Source organism: Pantherophis guttatus, chromosome 13, assembly GCF_059756535.1.
Source record: "Pantherophis guttatus breed Tessera chromosome 13, ASM5975653v1, whole genome shotgun sequence".
Taxonomy (NCBI): Eukaryota; Metazoa; Chordata; class Lepidosauria; order Squamata; family Colubridae; genus Pantherophis; species Pantherophis guttatus.
This window is the reverse complement of record NC_142075.1, coordinates 16137604-16161301: the sequence shown is the minus strand read 5'-3', so window position 1 is coordinate 16161301 and position 23698 is coordinate 16137604. Positions and strand designations below refer to the sequence as shown.

At 43.4% G+C, this 23698-nt stretch overlaps 1 protein-coding gene across 5 annotated transcripts in view; it reads left to right on the top strand.

Moving 5' to 3' along the window:
• The window catches only part of ADAMTSL3 (ADAMTS like 3), a 174940-nt gene that overhangs the window by 128407 nt on the left and 22835 nt on the right, over positions 1-23698 (top strand). For all 5 annotated transcript variants that reach the window (XR_015729807.1, XM_087878204.1, XM_087878203.1 and 2 more), the window contains 8 exons: positions 1770-1974; positions 3571-3718; positions 4617-4701; positions 11194-11483; positions 15050-15179; positions 15404-15596; positions 17516-17695; positions 18586-18739. Coding sequence is in view for 4 of the 5 variants with exons in the window: in XM_087878204.1 (XP_087734330.1) it covers positions 1770-1974; positions 3571-3718; positions 4617-4701; positions 11194-11483; positions 15050-15179; positions 15404-15596; positions 17516-17695; positions 18586-18739 (1385 nt within the window). In the remaining variant the exon portion in view is untranslated. The remainder of the gene's footprint in view (positions 1-1769; positions 1975-3570; positions 3719-4616; positions 4702-11193; positions 11484-15049; positions 15180-15403; positions 15597-17515; positions 17696-18585; positions 18740-23698) is intronic.

The window sequence follows — 23698 nt, the reverse complement described above, 5'->3', positions numbered from 1 at the left end:
CACGTTCCCCGGCAGGAACCCTTAATACAGACTCCTGTCATGTTCCCAATTTCAGTTTCAATTTCCACCCGTTCTCACTGGTACAGATGCCTGCTTAGACAATCCTATCTTAAAGGATAGGGTGCCACCTGCTCTTTTAATGTCTTGCAGTGCCATTAGAATAGCAAGCTGGGAATTTAAAATTGATCTGGACATTTTGAGAACAACTTCTGAGCATTTTCTCCAAGCCTAAAACTAATCTGGGAGACCAGTACCGTATTTTTCGGAGTATAAAACACACCTTTCCCCCCGCTAAAAGGGGGTGAAAATTTACGTCCGTTTTATACACCAAATCTAGCCCCGCCCACCCACTGGCCCCCACCCTTTAGCCTCTGCCTCCCAGTAGTTTACCTCCTTGCAGCAAGCAGCAAGAAGAAACAGCTCGTTTCAGCTTCAGCACAGCCTAATTAGCACAAGTTTATTGGATCGGCCTCCTGATTGTGGTCCCTGTAGTGGCTCAGTGGCTAAGACGCTGAGCTTGTCAATCGAAAGGTTGGCAGTTCAGCGGTTCGAATCCCTAGTGCCACATAACGGGGTGAGCTCCCATTACTTGTCTCAGCTTCTGCCAACCTAGCAGTTCGAAAGCACATTAAAAAAGCAAGTAGAAAAATAGGGACCACCTTTGGTGGGAAGATAACAGCGTTCCGTGCGCCCTTGGCATTTAGTCATGCCAGCCACATGATGACGGAGACGTCTTCGGACAGCGCTAGCTCTTCGGCTTTGAAACTGAGATGAGCACCGCCCCCTAGAGTCGGGAACGACTAGCACGAATGTGCAAGGGGAACTTTTAACTTTTATGGGTTCTTGCAACCTGCAGCTCTGCCCCAGGGTTTCTGCTGAGTTCATTTGGAATGTTCTACTCTAATGCGAAGCGACGCTTGTAGTGGAAAAACTTTTAAAATGAGCCTTTGGGGTCCTTTTTTTATATCTCATCAATCATTTCCACCATGGCTGAGCTAATGAAACGATAACAGCAGATGAGCATATTTATCAGGGGTGATGGCAAAACCATTAGCTCCAAGCTCTCACCCGTTGTCTGGTTTTGATCATGGAAGCTTGGTTGACATGTCAACACTCTAACGTGCTGCAGGTTTCATGTTCGGTTTGAGAATGATGTGATTAATTTATTCCAAGGTGGAGGGAGAGTTATATGAATCATTTCAGGCAGGGAACATTCTCGTCCTGCCTTTAACATTGTTGGGAGCGGTTATTGGAACGTACCTTGTGGATTTATAGGGTTTTTTTGTGCTCCATTTCTCCTGGGTTGGATTTATTAAACTGAGCCATGATGGTGCAGTGGTTAGAATGCAATATTGCAGGCTGACTCTGCCCACTGCCAGGAAAACTGAATTATGCTGTTAGGATTCAGTAGCAAGTCTTACTAACCCAAGGTTTTAAGTCTTAAGGGTGTACACTTTTTAACACAACCATTGTGTGTTCAAAATGCTCTAATTCGAATTGAAAATTAAGCATTTTGTCTCTAGAATAGACTGTTTGGACTATCAGGGAAATGCCTAAAATTTAAAAACAAGATTTGTTTGTTTTTTTAGCTCAGGGTCCAGAATCATCAAAATAGCCTGTTTCAGCCCCTTTAGATTTGCAGTTGGTTAAAATGGAAATATTTAAGTCTCAACGGCCAAGGGAGAATTTTCATGATCACTTGCATCTGAAAACCAGACAGAAATTCAATTTACTCTTCTTCTTGGGATGCTGTTATTTCATTCAAACAGCTGGGAGCACAATCCTTGGACCACTTGCTCCGTTTCGTGCGGAGGAGGAATTCAGAGGAGAAGTTTTGTCTGCGTGGAAGAGACCATGCATGGAGAGATATTGCAAGTAGACGAGTGGAAATGTATGTATGCTCCTAAGCCCAGAGTCATGCAAGCTTGCAACCTGTATGATTGCCCTAAATGGAAAGCTCTGGAATGGTCACAGGTAAGGAAGCAGAACATTTAAATTTCTTTTGAGGCAAAATACCCAAAACTTTCAAATGTACCCAATGGTTGGGATGACTGATGGCACGTTATATGAAAGCTTCCTTGCAGAGAAGCAGGGGTGGTATTAACTTACTTTCCCTACCGGTTCGCAAATGTGAGCACCTGTCCATGCATGCGCCTGGCCTTCCACTCATGTGTCTTGCTGGGGCGCGCGCCTTCTGCGCATCTGCCTGGCCTCAAAAACATGGCAAAATAGGATGACATAGAGCCCGGGCAGGTGTGCGGATGGGTGGGGGGTGGGGGAGCATTTTCCCATGATTTCCGCTACCAATTCAGGCGAACCGGACCGAACCAGCTGAATAACACCTCTGCAGAGAAGGTATATTTGGGTGTAACATAACACAGGTAGTCTTTGACTTACGACCACAATTGAGCCCAACATTTCTGTTGCTAAGGGAGACGATCGATGATTAAGTGAGTTTTGTCTCATTTTATGACCATTCCTACCACAGTAGGCTGTATACTTTCTAAGGAAGCCTAGGTCCTAACATTAAAAATGAAAAGTACACAAAACAATAATGTCAGCGTTCCAGCGCTGACATATTGAAAGGAGAGGAGAAGCTTGAACTTTTGCCTACTTAATTCCTTTGAAGATTCTGTTTCCTCGGAGATGGGAGACATTCCTGTGATCTGACGGAGATGGGATGAGGAGAGTGGCTTGGAAGATAGCCAATGAGATGCAGAGAATTGGGGATCGGAAAGGGAGGGCTTGGGGGGCAGAGGTCAGTACTGACGGCGAAAGAGCCAGGGACAGATCACTATGCTCAATAAAGAGAAAATTTCCTCAAAGATCGGCAGTTTGGAAATTCATTTATTTTGAGATAGCATCGAAACCTGACAAATAAATAATGTAATACCTGTAATAATCAGAGATCCTGGAGCCATACAAAAGGTAATCACCAAATTCCTCGATCTTGATACTACTGACTTTGCAAACAAAAACACTACTGCCTTGCTTAGAACTTCCTACATTTAGGATAATTTTTTTTTAGGATAATTTTTTTAGGATAATTTATTATCCTAAAAAAAAAACTACATGCTGCAGTTATGCCTTCTTGATCCCTGCGATCTTAGTTAGAACCCAAACCATTTTAAAATACCCAGCTGTTGTAGGAGAAGAGCAGGCAGACCTGGGGTGGCGGTGGAGTTAAGTGCATCATCAGCCTAGAATTCTTACATTGCCACAAACAGTCCCCTTCCCCTTGAACTCTGTTGATCCTTATCTGGCATCAATTTAGTACTGAACTTTAGTTGATTGTGTATAGGCTAAACTTTCCCAACTGCAACTTTACATGTGGCCCTGATCCTTTGCTCCTAGCAACCGTTGCTGGGAATCTGGCAATCTTGATAGTGGTTGACCAAGTTAGATCTTGCAGAAGGAAGATTGTAATTTCTTGATCAGAAAAATCAGGGGGGGATTCTAATGACCAGATTTAGGAGTGCCAGACACCATGGATGGTACAAAGGGCAGCATAGCGATCCTGTGACGTTTGTTTGCCACCTTAGTTTTTGACTGATCTGCCCCTTTCTACAGTGCACTGTGACCTGCGGCCGAGGGTTACGCTACCGAGTGGTTCTGTGTATTGATCATCGTGGAGAACATACCGGGGGTTGCAATCCTCAACTAAAACTCCACATAAAGGAAGAGTGTCTCGTACCAGTCCCTTGTTATAAACCCAAAGGTAACTGAATTAACATTATTTAATGACACTGATTGATTGTATCAAATGTATACAACTGCGAATAGGTAAAGAGAAAACCAAAACTCCATAATAGATTGTCGCCGCTACAGTTAACTCCAACTCCAATCTGATCAAGGAATTGTGTCCTCTTTATGATGATGGCCTTTGAAATGAAGAGCTTTTCTCTTAAGTCAGTAACTGATACAACCTCATCCTTTTACACCTTTTCAATCAAGATCCCGTGAAGTGTTAATACCACTTTATAAGGCCTTGGTAAGGCCACACTTGGAATACTGCATTCAGTTTTGGTTGCCACGATGTAAAAAAGATGTGGAGACTCTAGAAAGAGTGCGGAGAAGAGCAACAAAGAGGATTAGGGGATTGGAGGCTAAAAGATATGAAGAACGGTTGCAGGAACTGGGTATGTCTCGTTTAATGAAAAGAAGGACTAGGGGAGACATGATAGCAGTCTTCCAATATCTCAGGGGCTGCCCCAAAGAAGAGGGAGTCAAGCTATTCTCCAAAGCACCTGAGGGCAGGACAAGAAGCAATGGGTGGAAGCTAATCAAGGAGAGAAGCAACCTAAAACTAAGGAGAAATTTCCTGACAGAACAATTAGTGTCACAATCAGTGGAACAACTTGCCTCCAGAAGTTGTAAATGCTCCAACACTGGAAGTTTTTAAGAAGATGTTGGATAACCATTTGTCTGAAGTGGTGTAGGGTTTCCTACCTAAGCAGGGGGTTGGACTAGAAGACCTCCAAGGTCCCTTCCAACTCTGTTATTCTATTTCTATTTCTTTCTGTAGACATTGCAAGGGTCAACACTAGCTTTTTGTCCCTTGCATCATCTTTGTACTGTCTGAGGGTTGACCAACATGCATGCATTTCCTCTTCCAGAGAAAAACCCTGTTGAAGCCAGAGTGCCTTGGTTCAAGCAAGCCCATGAAATGGAAGAGACCAGGACCGTGTCTGAAGAACCCACGTGAGTTTGCTTTCTTTTTCTTTCTTTCTTTTTTTTTCTGATATGAAAACTAAACCCCTGATTCATTTTCCTGACTATTGGTAAAGTTTGCTATTTCCTGCCAAATCATCTGGCGTTTGAATGTTCTTGAGGTGGGCCTGGCGTGGCAGCTCAAGTCTCAGATTCTTCCCAGCAGAATTAAGTTAATTAAGGCAAGCAAAAACATGGCAGCCAAAATGTGTTTGAATTATTCGTTTCAAAAGGGTCACAATGGCTTCCCGACTATTCAAAGAATGTACATGCCAGAAAGCATTTTGCATGGGTGACTCGTGTTCCAGAATAGCTCTTGAGAGATTGAGAGGTGAACTTTGCATGGAGAGGGAAGAGCATAAAAGAATGATAGTGATGCCTCTATGGAAATCTCTGGTGAACCAAACCAATCATCCATCCATCCACCCACCCACCCACCCACCCACCCACCCATCCATCCATCCACCCACCCATTCATTCATTCATTCATTCATTCATTCATTCATTCATTCATTCTCTCCCTCTCTCCCTCCTCTGGAAAAACTGGATTCAGAACTTCCATTAACTATGTTTAGGTCTAATATTCTTTGATTAATTTATTGCTAGATGTTTTGCTTAAGTCAGAGGTGGGGACCTATGGCCGCTTGATGACTTGTGGACTTCAACTCCCAGAATTCCTGGGCCAGCAATTTTTGGCTGGCTCAGGAATTCTGGGAGTTGAAGTCCACAAGTCATCAAAGGACCAGAGATCTTTACCTCTGGCTTAAGTCAATCAAGTATAGGAACTACATCTCTAGGGGTTGGTTGTAGGGAATAGATACGAAGGTAGGATTCAAACCAACACATGGGAATTGCCAGAAAGCTGTCTTTGTCTAAATATTAAGAGAAGCTTCCTAAAATTAAAAGCTGTTTGATGTTTTTTATGAAAGTTTTTCTTGGCTTGGAGATACTTAAGCATTCTCTGATTTAGATCCTTCACGTAATTGAAGTCATGTCTTAAGTCAGGCTGAGCTTTCCTTCTGCGCTTCTCTGTATCTAACTTCCCTTGTTTTGCAATTGATCTGCAACATCTCAAGATCCACACTGAATCCTCTTCTGGGATCGGATTCAATAACGTATCTTTCTGGAAAAGGATCAGCGGTTTAATGATGAAAAGACAGGGATTTGTTCAGTTTCCAGGGCATCAAAGCTAGTTTCTGCTTCATAGCTTTTCATCCGAACTGTCTGTGGTTTTATCAGTCATAGCTTGAGAACCGTATAAATGCAGCACTATTGGAAAACTCACAAAGGAAAAGATATGCCGAGATAATATATTAAAAGTTAAATCCCACGACCCCTGGAGATTGGTATATGTGCCCACGCATGTGTCCTGAATTTCATATAATGGGTGTTTTAAAGTCTTTTAAAAATTATTTAAATTAGAAAAATAGCGAGTTCCTCCCCTCATCTTGAAGACTGTTTGTAAAGCTAAGCCAAGGAAAATGGAGGTTTAACCTTTCTGGTTTTTACTAGTAGAATGTGATGATAGTTGAAACCCATCATTATTGTAAACTTTTCTCTCTTGAGCCTTCTTTATTTACAGCAGGCTTTTCAATAATCCTTTATATAAAAAATAAATATTCCAGGCATCCTCCCCCCCCCCCCCGCTTCTTTTAATAAGCTTAAATAAATAGAGATCTTGGCTGCATCTTGAAAGAGGCCAAGGGTAGGAGCTGATGGACTTGTGATGAAGAGAAGGAAGAGGAAGTGATAGGGTTTCCAGATTTCATTTAGCCGGTTCCAATGTTTTCATTCATAGATTCACATCTGTAGATTCATGTCTGAAGATTTTCACCAGATGTTCAGTACCAATGAGTGATAATATGCTTGGTAGAATGGTCACATACCTGGGCTAATGCCTACACCAAGTAATGAAGATTCATTGAGGTTAACTAGAAAACGTCCTCAGGATCGGTCTCCTCTTCCCCTTCTCCATGACTAGAAGGGAGTCCTGAGTTTCAGTTAATATTAAATTAATGCTGTGGTATATCCAGATATATAATATTTCGGTTTTTCAAAAAACAAAACAAAACAAAAAAAACCCCTTTTCTTCCGCTATGAAATAGATCTGCTTTTTTCCTCTCTTGGTTATGGTCATGAGCTAGCTAACTTTTTGGAAGTGATGGACGTTGCACATCTGTTACATCCCCCCCCCCATTTCTTTGAAACCTCTTCAGATGCCATATCCCCAGTCTAAATAGGCCTGATGTTTTATTTATTTATTTATTTATTTATTGGTCCGATTTATATGCCGCCCTTTTCCAGAGACTCAGGGCGGCTTACAATGCGTTAAGCAATAGCCTTCATACTTTTGTATATACCTGCTTAGTAGGGCTTTCTGGTGGCCCTAAGCGGTGTTCTTTTTTATACAAAGTCAGCTTATTGCCCCCACAATCTGGGTCCTCATTTTACCTACCTCAGAAGGATGGAAGGGGGTCGTGTGCGCATGCACAGGGGTGGGGTGGGGCAGGAGGCATTGCATTATGGGTATGGGCACACACGCATGCAACCCCCCTGCGTCCCCCCCCCCCGCTTTTGGCACACAACGGCAAAAAGGTTTGCCACCACTGCCCTATACCACTCCAGGGAAATGGCTGTCTTATCCCTTCTTAAAAACTTTCAGTAATGGAGTACCTTCAACCTCTGGAAGCAAGCTGATAGATTTGCCAAAGCTCCACGTTAAGAAGTCTTGAATTTGGTAGCAGATCCCAACAGAAAAAAAATCCTATGATTTAGCCAGTGGCAAGCTGCCGGTATGTTCAATTTAAAAAAAACAAACTAACTAACATTTGCACTGACAAGATCCAAGACACTAAAGTATGCAAGAGAAAAAATTCAGTTTCGATTCTAGTCCTGGCCCACTAGGTCAAGGAAAAAAGTTTAGAATTTGTCCATGTTTCTTCGTGCAAGATTTTGTTCTGTGGTCCGGATTTCGAAACAAAAAAGAAAAGCTACAAAGCTTTTTGTGCAAAGCTACAAAATAATTCATCATACATTATTTTTGGATACGCTTCAGTACTTAACCAGCCTGTATATGGAGTGAATTCTGAACTGCTGTCAATGCATCTTTATTTATTTTTTTAATTCAAGCTTTGTCAAATATTTGTGTTGGTTAAGGCATTGCGGTACACTCTTGATGACAAAAAGCCAAGAGAATCTTATTCTTGGTTGAGTTAAGCAAAACTCTTTTAAGTCTTCTCATCTTTTTTTTTTCAGTTACACATTTTTAACAATATTTGCATGCTGTAACAAAAAGTTCTGGATAGTTTACAACAAATAAGCATTAAAAATAAATTGAATTAAATGCCTCAATTTCTATCCAAGTCGGGGCTTGTCTCTTCATCTAAAATGATGCTGGACATTCTCTCTTTCTTGTGTGATCTTTGAAAAGGACATTCCAAGTCTACTTGGGTACCCAGTGACCCCTTGTCTATGATACCAAAAGTCGTGATGGTGCAGTGGTTAGAATGCAGTATAGCAGGCTAACTGCATTCCTACTGCCAGCAGTTTGATTCCGACCTGGTTCAAGGTCGACTCAGCCTTCCATCTTTCTGAGGTCGTTGAAATGAAGGGCAATATGCTGACTCTGTGTAAACCACTTAGAGAGGGCTATAATAAAGCAATATAAAGTGGTATATAAGTCTTAAGTTCTATTGCTGTACGGTGCCATATGTTAGCACAGCCCATTAGACAGCTGATGAAACATGATTTGTCTGAGCTTGTTAATAGTGAGTGCTGCTATCTGATTTTAACTGTAAATTTCAGATTCTACAAAATGTTCGTGCAGCTGTTTTGAAATGAATGTGTGCGTTGATCAGAGACATCATCTTGTAGCTAAGAAAATGTAAAGAGCATTAGATCTTAGAATGGTTAGGTACAGAAATATATATACTGTTCAAAATATGATGCAGGCTGATGGAAATCCTTGCCATTGACTAACTGAAGAAAGATAAGCTTTCACACTTTGCAGGTAGACAGATGTGCTACATGGGTAGATAGCGTTAGAAGATTACAAGCCATTCCTTTTGTCTTCCACTGCTGCTCCCAAAACTGGTTCTTTACTTGTTGCATTAAGTCTTCCATGAGACTTAAGACACCGAAACAAGGTTGTGTCAACTCGCAAAGCATCCCTGGCTTGCTCTCGAGTTGCCATAGGCCAGGGGGGATGGGAAACTGGTGAAATGGCACAGCAGCCAAAGACAGATACACATTCCACGCTTATCTCTCTCAAGGCTGTATACCAGAGTTACCTACAGCAGCCGAGGGGAGTGATGTCTACAACCTACGAAATTGCTCCGTTGGCGAATGTGATTGATGACACACCCTGGGGGGAGGGGGGGAAACAGTGCCATAATTAGAGCGTAAATTACGTAGGGTCAGAGTTGGCTTCACTTGGGAATGTGCCGACATGAAGCTCCTACTAAATAACTGGATTTCTTTTGAAGCTTGGCTCGAGACTCATGATTTAATTAGGGCATCCGTCGGAACTCTGACAGGTTGCCAGGCAGTTTTCTTTCATAGATTCACATCTGTAGATTCACATCTGAAGATTTTTCACCAGATGTTAGCTACCAATGAGTGATAATATGTGTGGTAGATAATATGTGTGGTAGATAATACCATATGTGTAGTAGAATACTAGAAATTCAAGTATTCTCTTGAATTATACTTTCTAACTTTAGCAAGGTTGCTACATCAGATGCCTTCAGCCAACGATTTGGTTTTTAGATTGCATCAAAAGTGACTGCATGGACCATTTATTGTGTGCCGAGTATTGAGGGCAACAGTAAGTTCTTCCTCTCTGCCCTGCAAACATTCTTCTGCGCCTAGGTGCAGAAATTGCCAAGCAGTTATTGCCACGTGACTTCCATTTATTTGAAGAACCTCTTATGAAAATGCCACTGAAAGGAATGATGGATGGAGCCCTCTTGTAAATAGCTTTTCCATTTATCTGAACTTACAATTATCTGCATATTTTGGATGTCTTCCCGGCCATTGTGAGATAACAACCCTATATATATATATATTAATGGGTTAATTGAGTTTAGCCATGATAACGTCCAGCTCTTTTGAAATATAATCAGAATTTTGTCAAAGCCTTCTCAGAGATGGAAAAAAAGAGGGAGGCAACAACCTTTTAAGTTTCAACAATGTACATTAGATGTCGGGTTAGTTTTAACTCCAAAGAGCCCCGTGTTTATGGAGATTCTCAGTCATCCAGGTCATGGTTGTCCCAAAGGTGCTTTTTCAAGAGGCAACTGGACTTTCTGGTTTTTCTTTGAAGATGTTTCGCTTCTCATCCAAGAAGCTTCTGTAGTTTCTTGGATGAGAAGCAAAACGTCTTCAAAGAAAAGCCAGAAAGTTGCCTCTTGGGGGAAAAAAGGGGGGGGAAAGCACCTTTGGGACAGCCTCGTGTTTGTTAGGGCTAAACTTACCTCTCTAGGTTAGCCAGGAAGGGTGAACAGGAATGAGAGGGGTAACAGAAGGTATAATGTCTCTTCATGCTGCATGAAGAGAATGGCGTTGAAATCCTAGACTTCAAGGGGCTTTTTCCAAAAGGCAATTGGAATTTCTTTTTTTCCTTTGAAAATGTTTTCTTTCTCAACCCAGAAGCAGAACTGAAGAAGCTTCTTGGATGAGAAGCACAACATTTTCAAAGGGGGAAAAAAAGCAACAAGGGGGAAGGGGGAGGAGAAGGAGAGGGAGAGGGAGGGGAAGGAGGAGGAGAGGGAGAGGAAGGGGAAGGAGAAGGAAAGGGAGGTGGAGGGGAGGAGAAGGAGTGGGAGAAGGAGAGGGAGAAGGAAAAGGAGAGGGAGTGGGAGAAGGAGAGGGAATGGGAGAAGGAGAGGGAATGGGAGAAGGAGAGGGAGGGGAAGGAGAGGGAGAAGGAGAGGGAGAGGGAATGGGAGAAGGAGAGGGAGTGGGAGAAGAAGAAGGAGAAGGAGCGGGAATGGGAGATGGAGAGGGAGAAGGAGAAGGGGAGGGAATGGGAGAAGGAGGGGGAGTGGGAGAAGGAGTAGGAGCGGGAGAAGGAGAGGGAGCAGGAGAAGGAAAGGGAGTGGGAGAAGGAGAGGGAATGGGAGAAGAAGGGGGAGGGGGAGAAGGAGAGGGAGAAGGAGAGGGAGAGGAAGGAGAGGGAGAAGGAGAAGGAGAGGGAGGGGAAGGAAAAGTGGAAAGGAAAGGAGACGGAGAGGGAGAGGGAGGGGAAGAAAAATGAGAAGGAGAGGGAGAAGGAGAAGGAGAGGGAGGGGAAAAGGAAGAGGAAGGAGAGGGAGGAGAAGGGGAGACCCAGTTACCTTGTGGAAAAAGGCACCTTTGGGGGAATGATCAGGACTGGAGGCTAAATTTAAAGCCAGAGAAGACTCAAGAAAAAGGGACAAGAAATTGGATGGTGTTTGGCTACACATAGACACCCAAGGATGTTATGATGTGGTTTTGTTGCAGGTTTATCCCCGAGCCTTGGTCCCCTTGCAGTGCCTCTTGCGGTCACGGTACTCAGATGCGTGATGTCAAGTGCCGCATTTATCTTACGTTTACTCAGGCTGAGGTGGAGCTGCCTGACGAGGAGTGTGAAGAACCCAAACCATTGACCGAGCGGAGTTGCCACCTGGAACCCTGCGATGCAGATCCGGTCCCGTACACCTTACCTTTCCCACCCTCCGAAGAGGCTGGTAATGTTTTTTATGACTGGGAATACATCGGCTTCACTCCCTGCTCAGCTACGTGCCTCGGAGGTATTACAGGTTTATATTTTGCGTGTTTCGTGCTCATATTGACCATTGCAGTGGTAACAATGCAGATTTCAGGAGCGGCTGCCAGGCAGTGGATGGCTGAAGTTTTCTTTTTTAATATAATTTTTAATTTAAATATATATATATATATATATATATATATACCTAAGTATTGTTGTGGCCCGTCAGCGGCCTGTGCAGCTAGTAGCTGATTCCGACAGCGAGGAGGCTGGTGAAGTGCTGCGCCAGCAGCCTGTGCAGCTGGCACTCAAATCAGCTGAGACAAGTAACGGGAGCTCACCCTGTTACGTGGCACTAGGGATTCGAACCACTGAACTGCTGACCTTTCCATCGACAAGCTCAGCGTCTTAGCCACTGAGCCACCGCATCCTTTGAAAAGCAAGGTGTGCCTGCCAAATGATTTCCCCCAGATCACACCTTGGATTTTTTTTTTTTTCCTTTGTGTGCCATGGATACTATCCAGTGATGACGTAATATCATTTTGAAGAACTGGAGACAGATGGAACCGCTTGAGACGGTCTTATAAAAGTCACCTATCGCTCATATCCAGGGATAAAAATCCCTTACTTGGTTTGTAACTAATTCATGGAAGTCATCAACTTTACGCTGTTACCTTCTAGAGGAGAGATTTGCCGCTCCTGCAATTTCCAAAGAGTCAGCTAAAAATGAAAAAAACTGGGCCTCTTTAGGAACGACGGAGTGTTGAGAAAACCCTTCCTGATGAATTGGGAGGAGAAATATTTATGGCAATAATTGTCTAGCCGTCCTACAGGTGAAAACAAACAGGCCTGGAATGAAATTTGAGGTTTTGAGGCCTAACGCACTTTTACCAATAACGAGGCTCTTTAGTTTTTATTAGGAAAGGACAAAGGTGCTTGAAATCTTGCAAATCTTTTAACAAATAGAGAAATATGAAGCTGTCTCGAGATCAGATTTGTAGCCCTTGTAAAATCGCAAGGGGGAAATGCATTTGAAAGAAAGGAAACAGCTTCCTTGAACTGTGACCGTTTTCAATCTTGCGTATCGCATTATGTGTTGTTTCTCCAGCACGTCTTAATACCAATGAAAGCTCATTCACAGAGTGACTTTCGCTCTATTTCATTTAGTCCGGGATGGTGGGGAGTGGGTGGGGGGGGGTTACTTCTTTGTTTTACGGTCTCATATATGCATGAGTCTTCCGAGGCATCTTTGCACCCCATAAAATGGACGCTGCCCAACATTTGCTAGACGGATTTGCAACGCGGAGAGATGAAGCGTGACGGCGTTCTGCATTTGGGGATTTGAGCATTGCCATTTAGGGAGGTGCCCCTCTTTTCAGCAGCTGATCCATCACTTAAAACGGTCCTTCTTCTCCAGGGGCAAGTAAAAGCAGAAAATGAGGGTGTTCAATAGGAAGACCATAAGAGCTATCTGTCTGACTTGCTGTCACTTAAAACCTCTAAGAAGAAATGACCCTTGGCTCCGTTCGTTTGAGAAAGGTATCATTTTATTAGAAATCAAGGGTATTCAATCAGAATAAGAGCTGGGAAGGACCTTGGACGTCTTCTAGTCCCACCCCCTGCTCACACAAAAAAAACCCTATACTCAGGGGTTGCTGGGGGTTCGCGAGAACCTCTAGCTAAGATTCTGTGCAATTCGGAGAACCCCTAAATCCCACTCCTGGCTGGCCCCGCTCACCACGCCCCTCCCCACCCCTCCCAGGAGTCCCCATGTGGCCTGTTTTGTATGCAGGGAAGTACAGGGTGCGCGCAGAAGCTCGGGGAGAGCGAAAAACGGGCCTACCAGAAGTTTGGGAAGGTCGAAAACAGGCCTGTTTTCAGCCTCCAGAGGGCCTCTGGAGCCTGGGGAGGCCATTTTCGCCCTCTCGGAGGCTCAAGGAAAACCTCCAGAGCCCGGGGAGGCAAAAACACCGTCACCCCATGGTGCAGGAGGCTGACTAGGCCACGCCCACCATGGCCAAACCCACTCAGCAACCGGACAGAGAACCCCTTGCTAAAATTTTTGAAGCCCACCCTTGCCTATACTATTTGAGTCCAGTCTCTTCTCAAAGCCTCCAGTGATGGAGCAAACACAGCTTCAGACAGAAAGCTGTTCTACTGATTAATTGTTCTCACTGTTAGGAAGTTTCTCCTTAATTCCAGGTTGCTTCTCTCCTTGATTAGTTTCCATCCATTGTTTCTTGTCCTGCCTTTGGGTGCTTTGGAAAATAAGTCCATCCCTTCCTCTTTGTGGCACTGGAATACTGGAATACTGCTATCATGTCCCCCCTAGTCATTTTTTTTTCTCTGCACTAGCCAAACCCAAATTCTTCATATCTCCAGGCCTTTAATCATCTTAGTTGCTCTTCTTGGCACTTTTTCCAAAGTCTCAACATCTTTTTTCTAATATGGTGACCAACACCGGATGCAAAAAAACTGGCTATGCATTACTGAAGACTCTACCTTTCTTATTTTTTAAAAAAATCTAGCTATCAAAATTTAAGAAGGTTCAGAAAAATTTGGAATAGGCTCAGAGAAGGATGAGAAGAATGAGCAAGGTTGGCCAGTAGGTCCTATAAGGATAAATGGAGGGAACTGAGTGCATTGAACCTTGAGAAAAGACCATGGGAGTGGGCTTGGGAAGTGATGGAACTCTTCAAAAGACTAGGAAGGTGTCGTGCAGAACGCAACCAAGGCCTGCTTTCCATTGCTCCAGATTTCAGCTCTTGGAATAATGATCTTACGTTGTTATTGTTGTTGTTGTTAGTTGCAAAGTCATGTCCGACCCATTGCAATCCCATGGACAACGTTCCTCCAGGCCTTCCTGTCCTCTACCATCCTCTGGAGTCCATGCCTACTGCTTCAGTGACTCCATTCAGCCACCATGTTCTCTGTCGTCCCCTTCTTCTTTTGCCCTCAGTCTTTCCCAGCATTAGGCTCTTCTACAGGGAGTCCTTCCTTCTCATTAGGTGGCCAAAGCATTTCAGTTTCATCTTCAGGATCTGGCCTTCTAAAGAGCGGTCAGGGTTGATCTCCTCTAGAACTGACCGGTTCTAGAGACTGGCAGGAGTCTTCTCCAGCACCAGAGTTCAAAGGCCTCAATTCTTTGGCGCTCAGCCTTTTTTATGGTCCAACTTTCACAGCCATACATTGCAACTGGGAGAACCATAGCCTTGACTATACGCACTTTTGTTGGCAGGGTGATGTCTCTGCTTTTTAGTTTGCTGTCTAGCTTTGCCATAGCTTTCCTCCCTAGGAGCAAGCGTCTTTTAATTTCTTGGCTGCAGTCCCCATCTGCAGTGACCTTGGAGCCCAGGAAAATAAAATCTGTCACTACCTCCATTTCTCCATTGCAGCAGGCAAAATCTGGCTGAGTGTTTTGGGAGTCTAAATGAAGAGTAGACGAACAATAAAATTGTGTTTCAAATAACCAGTAAGCAATTGGAGCGGGTATCATGGAAGTATAAACCTTCACATAAATTATGGCTGAAGAACGTATATATTGAAATATTTTCCTATACTCCTCTGCTGTAAGAGATCTGAGCTTGTTCATTTCTTTCACAAACCTAGGGACTCAAGAAGCCATTGCTGTCTGCTTACATGAAGAGACAAAGCAAACCGTCAATGATAGCCTGTGTGATAGTTCGAAGAGACCTCCGCCAATGAGCCATGTGTGCAATACAAGGCTTTGTCCCCCAAGGTAGGATGTGGCTAATGCCTTTGTAGATGAACGATGAAAGTTTCTTAGTGGAAGATATCCTGTGTGGTGCATAGCATTTGGCTAAAATAAGAATTGTCAACTGTTTTCATTCCTCTGTTTTGCTCTCTGTGGGGTGGGGTGGGAGGGTCATTTCACAAAGCATTCCTCTTGTACTTGATGGTGTGGCTTGCTTAGGGCTCTGATGTCATCATATCTTGGAACAGATGGCAAGTAGGACCTTGGAGACAATGTACTGCCACTTGTGGCGTGGGCATCCAGACAAGAGAGGTGCATTGTCAGAAATCTGGAGGGTCTGCTGATGGACTCGAGAGTTGCAAAGAGCCAAAGCCTCATTCTTTACAAGCATGCAACCAACTTGACTGCCCCCCACTTTGGCATGCTGAAGAATGGCAACAGGTAAGATGGTCATGCCAACCACAAAGGTTGGGAGACGCCTCCAGTTGAGTTAGATTAATGAGAAGCCATTGATCGTGCAATGTTCTGGATTGTCCCTTCTGCCAATACTTTGGAGTGAAAGTCATAACTATGAGTCTGGTTCATATGAATATATAATCACTAGTAAAGTTGCTTCCCATGAGCAATGGGATTGTGTAGATGAAGGGTTTTTTTGCGTGTGTAAGATACTAGTCCTGAAGCCTTCTCTCTGTCGTAGCGTTGCTGTAAATGGCTCTCTAGAGCTGAGCCCAGCAGCTCCTGGTGACTTCATGGCCACTTCTAAATAGCTTTCTTGGCAGAAAATAGTGGGTTTTTTTTCCCAATTTCCCAATTTAAGTTTTATAGCCCAGACGTTTTCTAATAATCTCCCATGCAAGTACTAACCAGCGAAGATGGATAATATCTGGTGAGTAGTAATCCGTACCATGTTATATTTTATCACACGAGTGGGAATTAATAAAGAGGAGGCCTTAAGTTATAAGATGAGAAATAATCAGTTGGTTTTGCTAAGATAAAAACTTATGAGGCTGTAATTGCCTGGAAATTGTCAGAACAGAAGAGCCTTCTTGGTTTTTCTGGGAAAATATGCCCTTAAGTCAAGCTTGGCTCCTGGAGACTTTGTGGATTGTCCGTGGAGTTTTAGGGTCAGAATTACTGGTATAAAAGTGGTTTGAAACAAGTTGAAACATAATGGTAAGAATTTTAAAATATTTTGAAGAATATATGCAATAAAGGGAGAGAAAAACGGGGATGCCTGGACACCATAGAAAAAAAGCACTGAATTGAAAATGAATACAGCAATAGAGAGAGATAGAAGAAGGAGTAGGGAGATTGAAGGAAGGGAGAAGGAGAGAGAGGAACAGAAAAAAAGGGAAGAGGAGAGGAAGAAAGGAAAGGGGAATAAGAGTAGGAGGGAAGGTTAGATGTGGGGAGGAAAGGAGGGGAGAAAGGAAGGGGAAGTAGAGAAGAAATAGGAGAGGAGGGAAGAAGAAGGGAGGAAGGACAAAAGAAGGGAGGGAGAGGAAGAGAAAGAGAAGAAAGATTGCTGTAAAACAAAAAAGATGAAATGGAAGAAAGGCATCCCCAAACACATTTAAATATATTAAGATAAAGATTGAATTAATAAAAAATAAAATTAAGGAGAATGCATATGATTAAGAATAGAAAAAATAGAATTCGAGGGTGAAAGAAGATATTGTTTAGAAAAATAAGAATAGAAAAAATAAGATTTGATTAACAAATATGGAAAAAGAACACTTTGGCAGAAACTGTAACTAAGTAAAATATATTTGGATATGATGAATTATATATGATATGATACGATATGGTCAATACTCTTTTTCAAAAAATATGTGGGTGTGTATTGGGGAGGGGGGAAACCAATAAAACTTATAAAAAAAAAGAAAGAAAGAAAGAAAGAAAGAAAGAAAGTGGTTTCCCACTGCATTTGCCAGAATGTTGGACTTCACAATTTAGCCTGTAGCCTAGGAGTGTCACCCTGGTCTCCCTTCCAAGTACTAACCAGATCAGATCCTGCTTAGCCTCTGAGCCCACACAATATAAAACTTCACCGCCCTGAGTCCTGTTGGAGAAGGGCGGTATACAAATTAAAAAAATAAATAAATATTAGACAGGTGCTGCTGAGACAATATTTCTGTAAGATGTTTTTTAAAAAGTATGTTGCAGGGTCTTTACTCATGAGATCCTCTACCTGTGTAACGAAAGTTACAACGTGAAGCAAATACTATTTGGCTCCAACGTAGGCCTGGCCTAAGGAAAACGATGGCAATGCTCTGGGCGTGAGCTCCAGGCTGTCTCATCTGTACAAGGGAAAGGAGGCCCGGGTCTGAGGTATTGATGGCTCCCTTTCTTCCCCTTAGTGCTCCCAGACTTGTGGAGGTGGCACCCAGAATCGCAAGGTGACCTGCCAGCAGCTGTTGATGGATGGAAGCGTTCTGAAACTCAGTCATGAGAAGTGCCCTGAACTTAGATTGCCCAGTTCCAGAGCCTGCGCAAAAATAGACTGCCCTCCTCAGCTGTTGGTGGGACCGTGGTCTAGGGTGTGTAGATTAAAATAAGAGTGCTTTTAAAAAAAAAACTATTTATGCCTCTCCTCTCCCTCCCCTCTCCCTTTCCCCCCTTCCTTTCTCAATTCCCTCCTTCCCTTTCCTCCTCCTCTTTCCCTTCCCCCTCCCCTTTCCTCCCTTCCTCCCCATTTCCTTTCCCCTTTCCTTTTCCCTTCCCCTCTCTCCTTCCCCTTCCCCCTGTCTTTCCTTCCTTCCTTCCTTCCTCCCTCCCTCCCTTCCCATTTCCCTTCCCCTTTCCTTTTCCCTTCCCCTCTCTCCTTCCCCTTCCCCCTGTCCTTCCTCCCTCCCTATTTCCTTTTCCCTTCCCCTCTCTCCTTCCCCTTCCCTGTCTTTCTTTCTTTCTTTCTTTCTTTCTTTCTTTCTTTCTTTCTTTCTTTCTTTCTTTCTTTCTTTCTTTTCTTCCTTCCTTCCTTCCTTCTTCCCTCCCTCCCCCTTTTCTCTTTCCTTCCCCTCTCTTCTTCCCCTTCCCCTTCCCCCTGTCCTCCCTCCCTCCCTTCCCATTTCCTTTTCCCTTCCCTCTCTTCTTCTCTTTCCCCTTCCCCTGTCCTTCCTCACTCCCTCTCTCCCTCCTTCCCTTTCCATTTCCTTTTCCCTTCCCCTCTTTCTTTCCCCTTCCCCCTATCTTTCTTTCCTCCCACCCTCCCTCCCCCTTTCCTTTTCCCTTCCCCTCTCTCCTTCCCTTCCACCTTCCCCCCCGTCCTTCCTTCCCCTTCCCCTTCTCCCTTTGCCACTCCCCCCTCATTCCTGATCCAGTGCCCTCTAAGTCAATCCAATGAAAGCATAGCGCTTTGAGAACGAGGTGGGGGGCTACCTCGTTTTTATTTAAAGTTGGCACCCTTTGATCCACATCCTTCCTTCTGCAGTGCTCTGTAAGCTGTGGGGTTGGCACACAAAGAAGGAAAGCCACCTGCCAAAAGCACACGTCCAGAGGCCAACATCTGGCATTAAATGGATCTCTGTGTAGCGGCTTCCCAGCATCCCAGCTTGTCAGGCCTTGCCACAGGAATGCCTGCAGAGGTAAGTGATGTTCTTTGACCATGTTTGCGAAGGGAAAAAGTCCCCAGCTTCAAAAACATTCCATTTACCCCAAGATGTAACCCACGGGCCAGACCTTCCCATTAAGAATCCATGGCATATCTCCTAGTATCCCAGGATTGCAAAGTGCCCTTAATTTGTGGAAAAAAGAAATGGCAAAGTATGAGGTCTCCATCGACGATCTGAAATTTCTACAAACCCTTGAAGACTTTTCTTTGTGGAACTGGTATTGATTTTTCCACAGCAACTATTGTTCCTCTGCCGTGGGATAGCTTCAGGGGTGGGCTCCAAAAATTTTAGCAAGGGGTTCTCTGCCCGGTTGCTGGATGGGCGTGGCCATGGTGGGTGTGGCCTAGTCAGCCTCCTGCACCACCGGGGAGGGCGTTTTTGCCCTCCCCAGGCTCTGGAGGCTTTCCTCAAACCTCCAGGGGGGCAAAAATGGCCTCCTCGGGCTCTGGAGGCCCTCTGGAGGCCAGAAACAGGCCCATTTCCCGAACTTCTGGTAGGCCTGTTTTTCACCCTCTCTGAGCCTCTGCGTATGCCCTGCACTTACCTGCATCCAAAATGGGCTGCATGGGGACTCCTGAGAGGGGAGAAGTGGGGTAGGTGGGGCCAGCCAGGAGTGGGATTTGGGGGTTCTCTGAACTGCACAGAATCTTAGCTAGAGGTTCTCTCGAACCCCTGCGAACCCCCCAGCAGCCCCACCCCTGGATAGCTTTCCATCTTTTGTACTTTCCATCTTTTGTACTTCTGTAACAACTCTTTAACATTTTGCCGAAAGCAGTACAAAACATGAAAAACTAACCCCCATCTCTATTCACCCAAATTCCCTCTAGATTAGCTTTAAACCTCGGCTCTTTTTACCTGCGGTGAAAGGCTAACTCAAGAGACAAATTGCATTTATAAAAAAATAAATAAATCAGCAAGTTCCCAGTTGGGATTTTCCCCTTGCCTTTCTTTAAAAGCAATTCTTGGAGGGCGGCCATCTTGATTTGTGGGTTTTTCCATGTTGACTTTTCTATTTCGAGAAATACAGTTCACCGTTTTTATTTTGACCTATTCTTCTGCTCTGAAAATTATAGATCGAAGACAGGTGTGTTGCTTCTCTGTCTTGCTCAATAAAAATCGGACAAAAAACCTTGTTCGCTTTCTCAGTTAGGGCTATATGAAGGAAAAAGGGTGCATTTGAAGACTCCATGGTTGAGGAAACAAAAGGATACCTTGGTTGGAAGTATGATTATACTAGATTTAGAGTACTGTGTTTCCCCAAAAATAAGACCCTGTCTTCGGAAGTCAAAAAAAAAATAAAAAAAATACAGGCAGTCCTTGACTTACGACAGTTCATTTAGTGACCGTTCAAAGTTATGACGGCACTGAGAAAAGTGACTTAGGAGCCCATGTCTGTTGCAGTATCATTGATTAGTTTCCATCCATTGTTTCTTGTCTTGCCTTCTGGTGCTTTGGAAAATACGTTGACCCCCTCTTCTTTGAGGCACTTAATCAAAATTGGCAACTGACTCATATTTATGACAGTTACAATGTCCTGGGGCCATGTGATCTCCTTTTGTGACCATCTTAGAAGCAAAGTCAATGGGGAAACCAGACTCATTTAAGCACTGTGTTACTAACTTAAGAACTGCAGTGATTCGCTTAACAGTGGCATGAGAAGTCGTAAAATGGGGCAAAATTCATTTAACAAACATTTCACTTAGCAACAGACATTTTTGGCTCAATTGTAGTCTTAAGTAGTAGGATAACGGAGTTGGAAGGGACCTTGGAGGTCTTCTAGTCCAACCCCTGCTCAGGCAGGAAACCATTTCAGTCAAACAGTTGTCCAATCTCTTCTTAAAACCTTCCAGTGTTGGAGCATTCACAATTTCTGGAGGCAAGTTGTTCCACTGGTTAATTGTTCTCACTGTCAGGAAATTTCTCCTTTGTTCTAGGTTGCTTCTCTCCTTGATTAGTTTCCATCCTTTGCTTCTTGTCCTGCCCTCAGGTGCTTTGGAGAATAGCTTGACTCCCTCTTCTTTGTGGCAACCCCTGAGACTACTTGCTATTCTGATTGCATGAAGAGAACGAGAACTCTAGGTTTAGATTAAATAAAGATATTGGCATAAACGTCAAGAAGTCACCGTGTTTTGACTGCAAAGATGCAGTAGCAATCATCACTTAACAGCCAACCATGTTGTTCATCCCATAATAATTAGTTTAGCCTATCAGAGGACATATTTCTTATCCCCATTTTGTAGCCAGTCGAAAAATAGGCTGTTGGCAAGTTAAAATTAAAGCAACTCTAGTACATGAATTAAAAGTAAATCAAAGCACGACAAATCATGTTAGACCAGGTCAGCTCATAATAATATACAGTAATCACTATGGATTCTTGTAAGGATCAATCAGGACCTTGGATAGCCCCCAGTGAATTTAGCTGGTGAGTGGTACAAAGATAATTTGTTTCAGCATGAATAGAGTCATCTGAAGCCATAACGAAAAGGTGGGCATAACCTCACCTTCAGAAGCTGACAGCAATTCTTAAGGATTCCATGTCTGTTTGCACAGCTGGAGAACGAGAAACCAGAATCTGAGGATGATAAGTCATGTCCTCAGCCCAGGAAAATAGAAAAGGCAAAGAAAAGAGAAGTTATTCTTCTGAAACACCTCCTTAACCTCAGTTGTTATACTGTTGTGAGCTACTAAGAGCTGAGGTGGCGCAGTGGTTAGAATGCATTATTGCAGGCTACTTCTGCTGCCAGCTGCCAGAAGTTTCGGCAATTCAAATCTTTGGCTATGGCTAGCCTAGAGAAAAGAAGGACTAGGAGTGACATGATAGCAGTCATGTCCCAAAGAAGGGCTGTCCCAAAGAAGAGGGGGTCAACGTATTTTCCAAAGCACCAGAAGGCAAGACAAGAAACAATGGATGGAAACTAATCAAGGAGAGAAGCAACCTGGAATTAAGGTTCCTTACAGTGGGGACAGTTAATCAGTGAAACAGAAGTTGCTTTCAGAAGTTGTGGGTGCTTTATCACTGGAGGTTTTTAAGAAGAGACTGGACAGTCACGTGTCTGAAAGTTGAGCAGACAGTTGGCCTAGAAGATCTCCAAGATCCCTTCCAGCTCTATTCTGATTGATTGATTGATTGATTGATTGATTGATTGATTGATTGATTTCAAACAGGGTTTGAGCTTATAGCAATTTGTAGAATTTAAATGGTAAGACAAATTTCCCCTGAGCTATTTATCAGGCAGAAGATCTGATTCAGAAATAAGAGGAAGTGTTTGCTATCGACAGTTTGAGAATCTGAACATTGACCCTAAGAATATGTTGCAATACTAGTTTGGCAGGAAACATAGAGTCCCAATGGAAGCATTTATTTGGTTTTAATGACTATTGCTGTGTGCTTAGCTTCATTCCTCAACATTGTATTAAAAACAATCCAGCCAACAAAGGAAGAGTTGAAATAATTATTGATACGTTCATAACACAAAACTTCTTTTTGAGACTTTATTGCCTGGTGAACATGCCAAGATCCTGAGGTTCAAAAAAAATATTTTAAATGAAGCTCCATGGACTTACAGGAATGTCCTTGGCTGAGTATTTCACGAAATATTTCTGAGCTGCATATCTATTTGAATTTTTATTTAATTATGGATATTTGCATGGCAGCGTGTCCAATCAGCAGACTGTTTGGTGGAGAGTGATGTTAAAAGAAACCTTGTCAAGTTCTGTTGTATGTTATGAGGAATATATCGGTAATCCAAAAAAGCAACAAAAAAAAGATTTATTTATGCTGATGGTTCAGAGACTTGTTTTGAAAAGGGAAGGAGGCCTGAAGAAACTGTCATATAAGATCAGTTTCTAGATGGTTTATATTAAACATTGCCTACAGCCAAGATACACAATGAACCGAATCAAGTATCAACTATCATTGGCTGGTTTAAGCTCTGGTTGTAGGGTGCAGCTCACAACTGAGTGTGCTCTACCCATATATAGTGAGGCTGGCCTGGAACACTTGTTCATGGGATCCTAATTTTCACAAAGACAGTTATTAAGAAAATGCATGTTTCATCATGTTCCTGTATGCAACCCTCTTTCTCTTTCAGTTGTAGAAGTTGGGGTACTGTACAGGTAATCCTTAATTTAGCATAGTTCGTTTAGTGACCGTCCAAAGCAGGGGTGAAATGTTCCCGGTTCGGACCGGATCACCTGATCCGGTAGCGATGGAGGTGGATGGTTCGGAGAACTGGTAGCAAAAATCCCTGCCCCCCCCCCCATGCCCAGCTGAGCCGCACAATCATCAGAGCCTTTTTTTTATTATTTTTAAAAGCATTTTTTTCTACAACCTCTTCGGTGGAAAAAATGCTTTTAAAAGTAAAAAGAAAAAGTCCCTGATGATCGTGTGGCTCAGCTGGGATCGTCAAAGGCTTTTAAAAAAAAAAACCCTTTTTTTCTTTTAAATGCCTCTGACGAACCAAGCTGAGTTGCCGAAGAGGTTGTAGAAAAAATGGTTTTAAAAGTTTTTTTAAAAAAGAATTGGCCACGCCCACCCAGTCACATTCCCCCCCCCACCAAGCCACGCCCACAGCACCGGTAGTAACCAATTTTAGATTTCACCACTGATCCGAAGTTAACAATGGCACTGAAAAAAATGTGAGCATTTTTCACAGTTACGACCTCTGCAGCATCCCCATGATCATATGATCAAAAATCCAGTGGCTTGGCAACTGGTTCATATTTATGACCATTGCCGTGTCCCAAGGACAAGCAAAGCCAATGGGGAAGGGAGATTCGCTCCACAGCCAGGTTAGTAACTTATCAGCTGCAGCGATTCACTTAACAACTGTGGTAAGAAAGGTCATAGAATGGGGCAAAATTCACTGAACAAAAGTCTCGCTTAACAACAGCAATTTTGGGCTCAATTGTGGTCGCAAGTGAAGGACTACC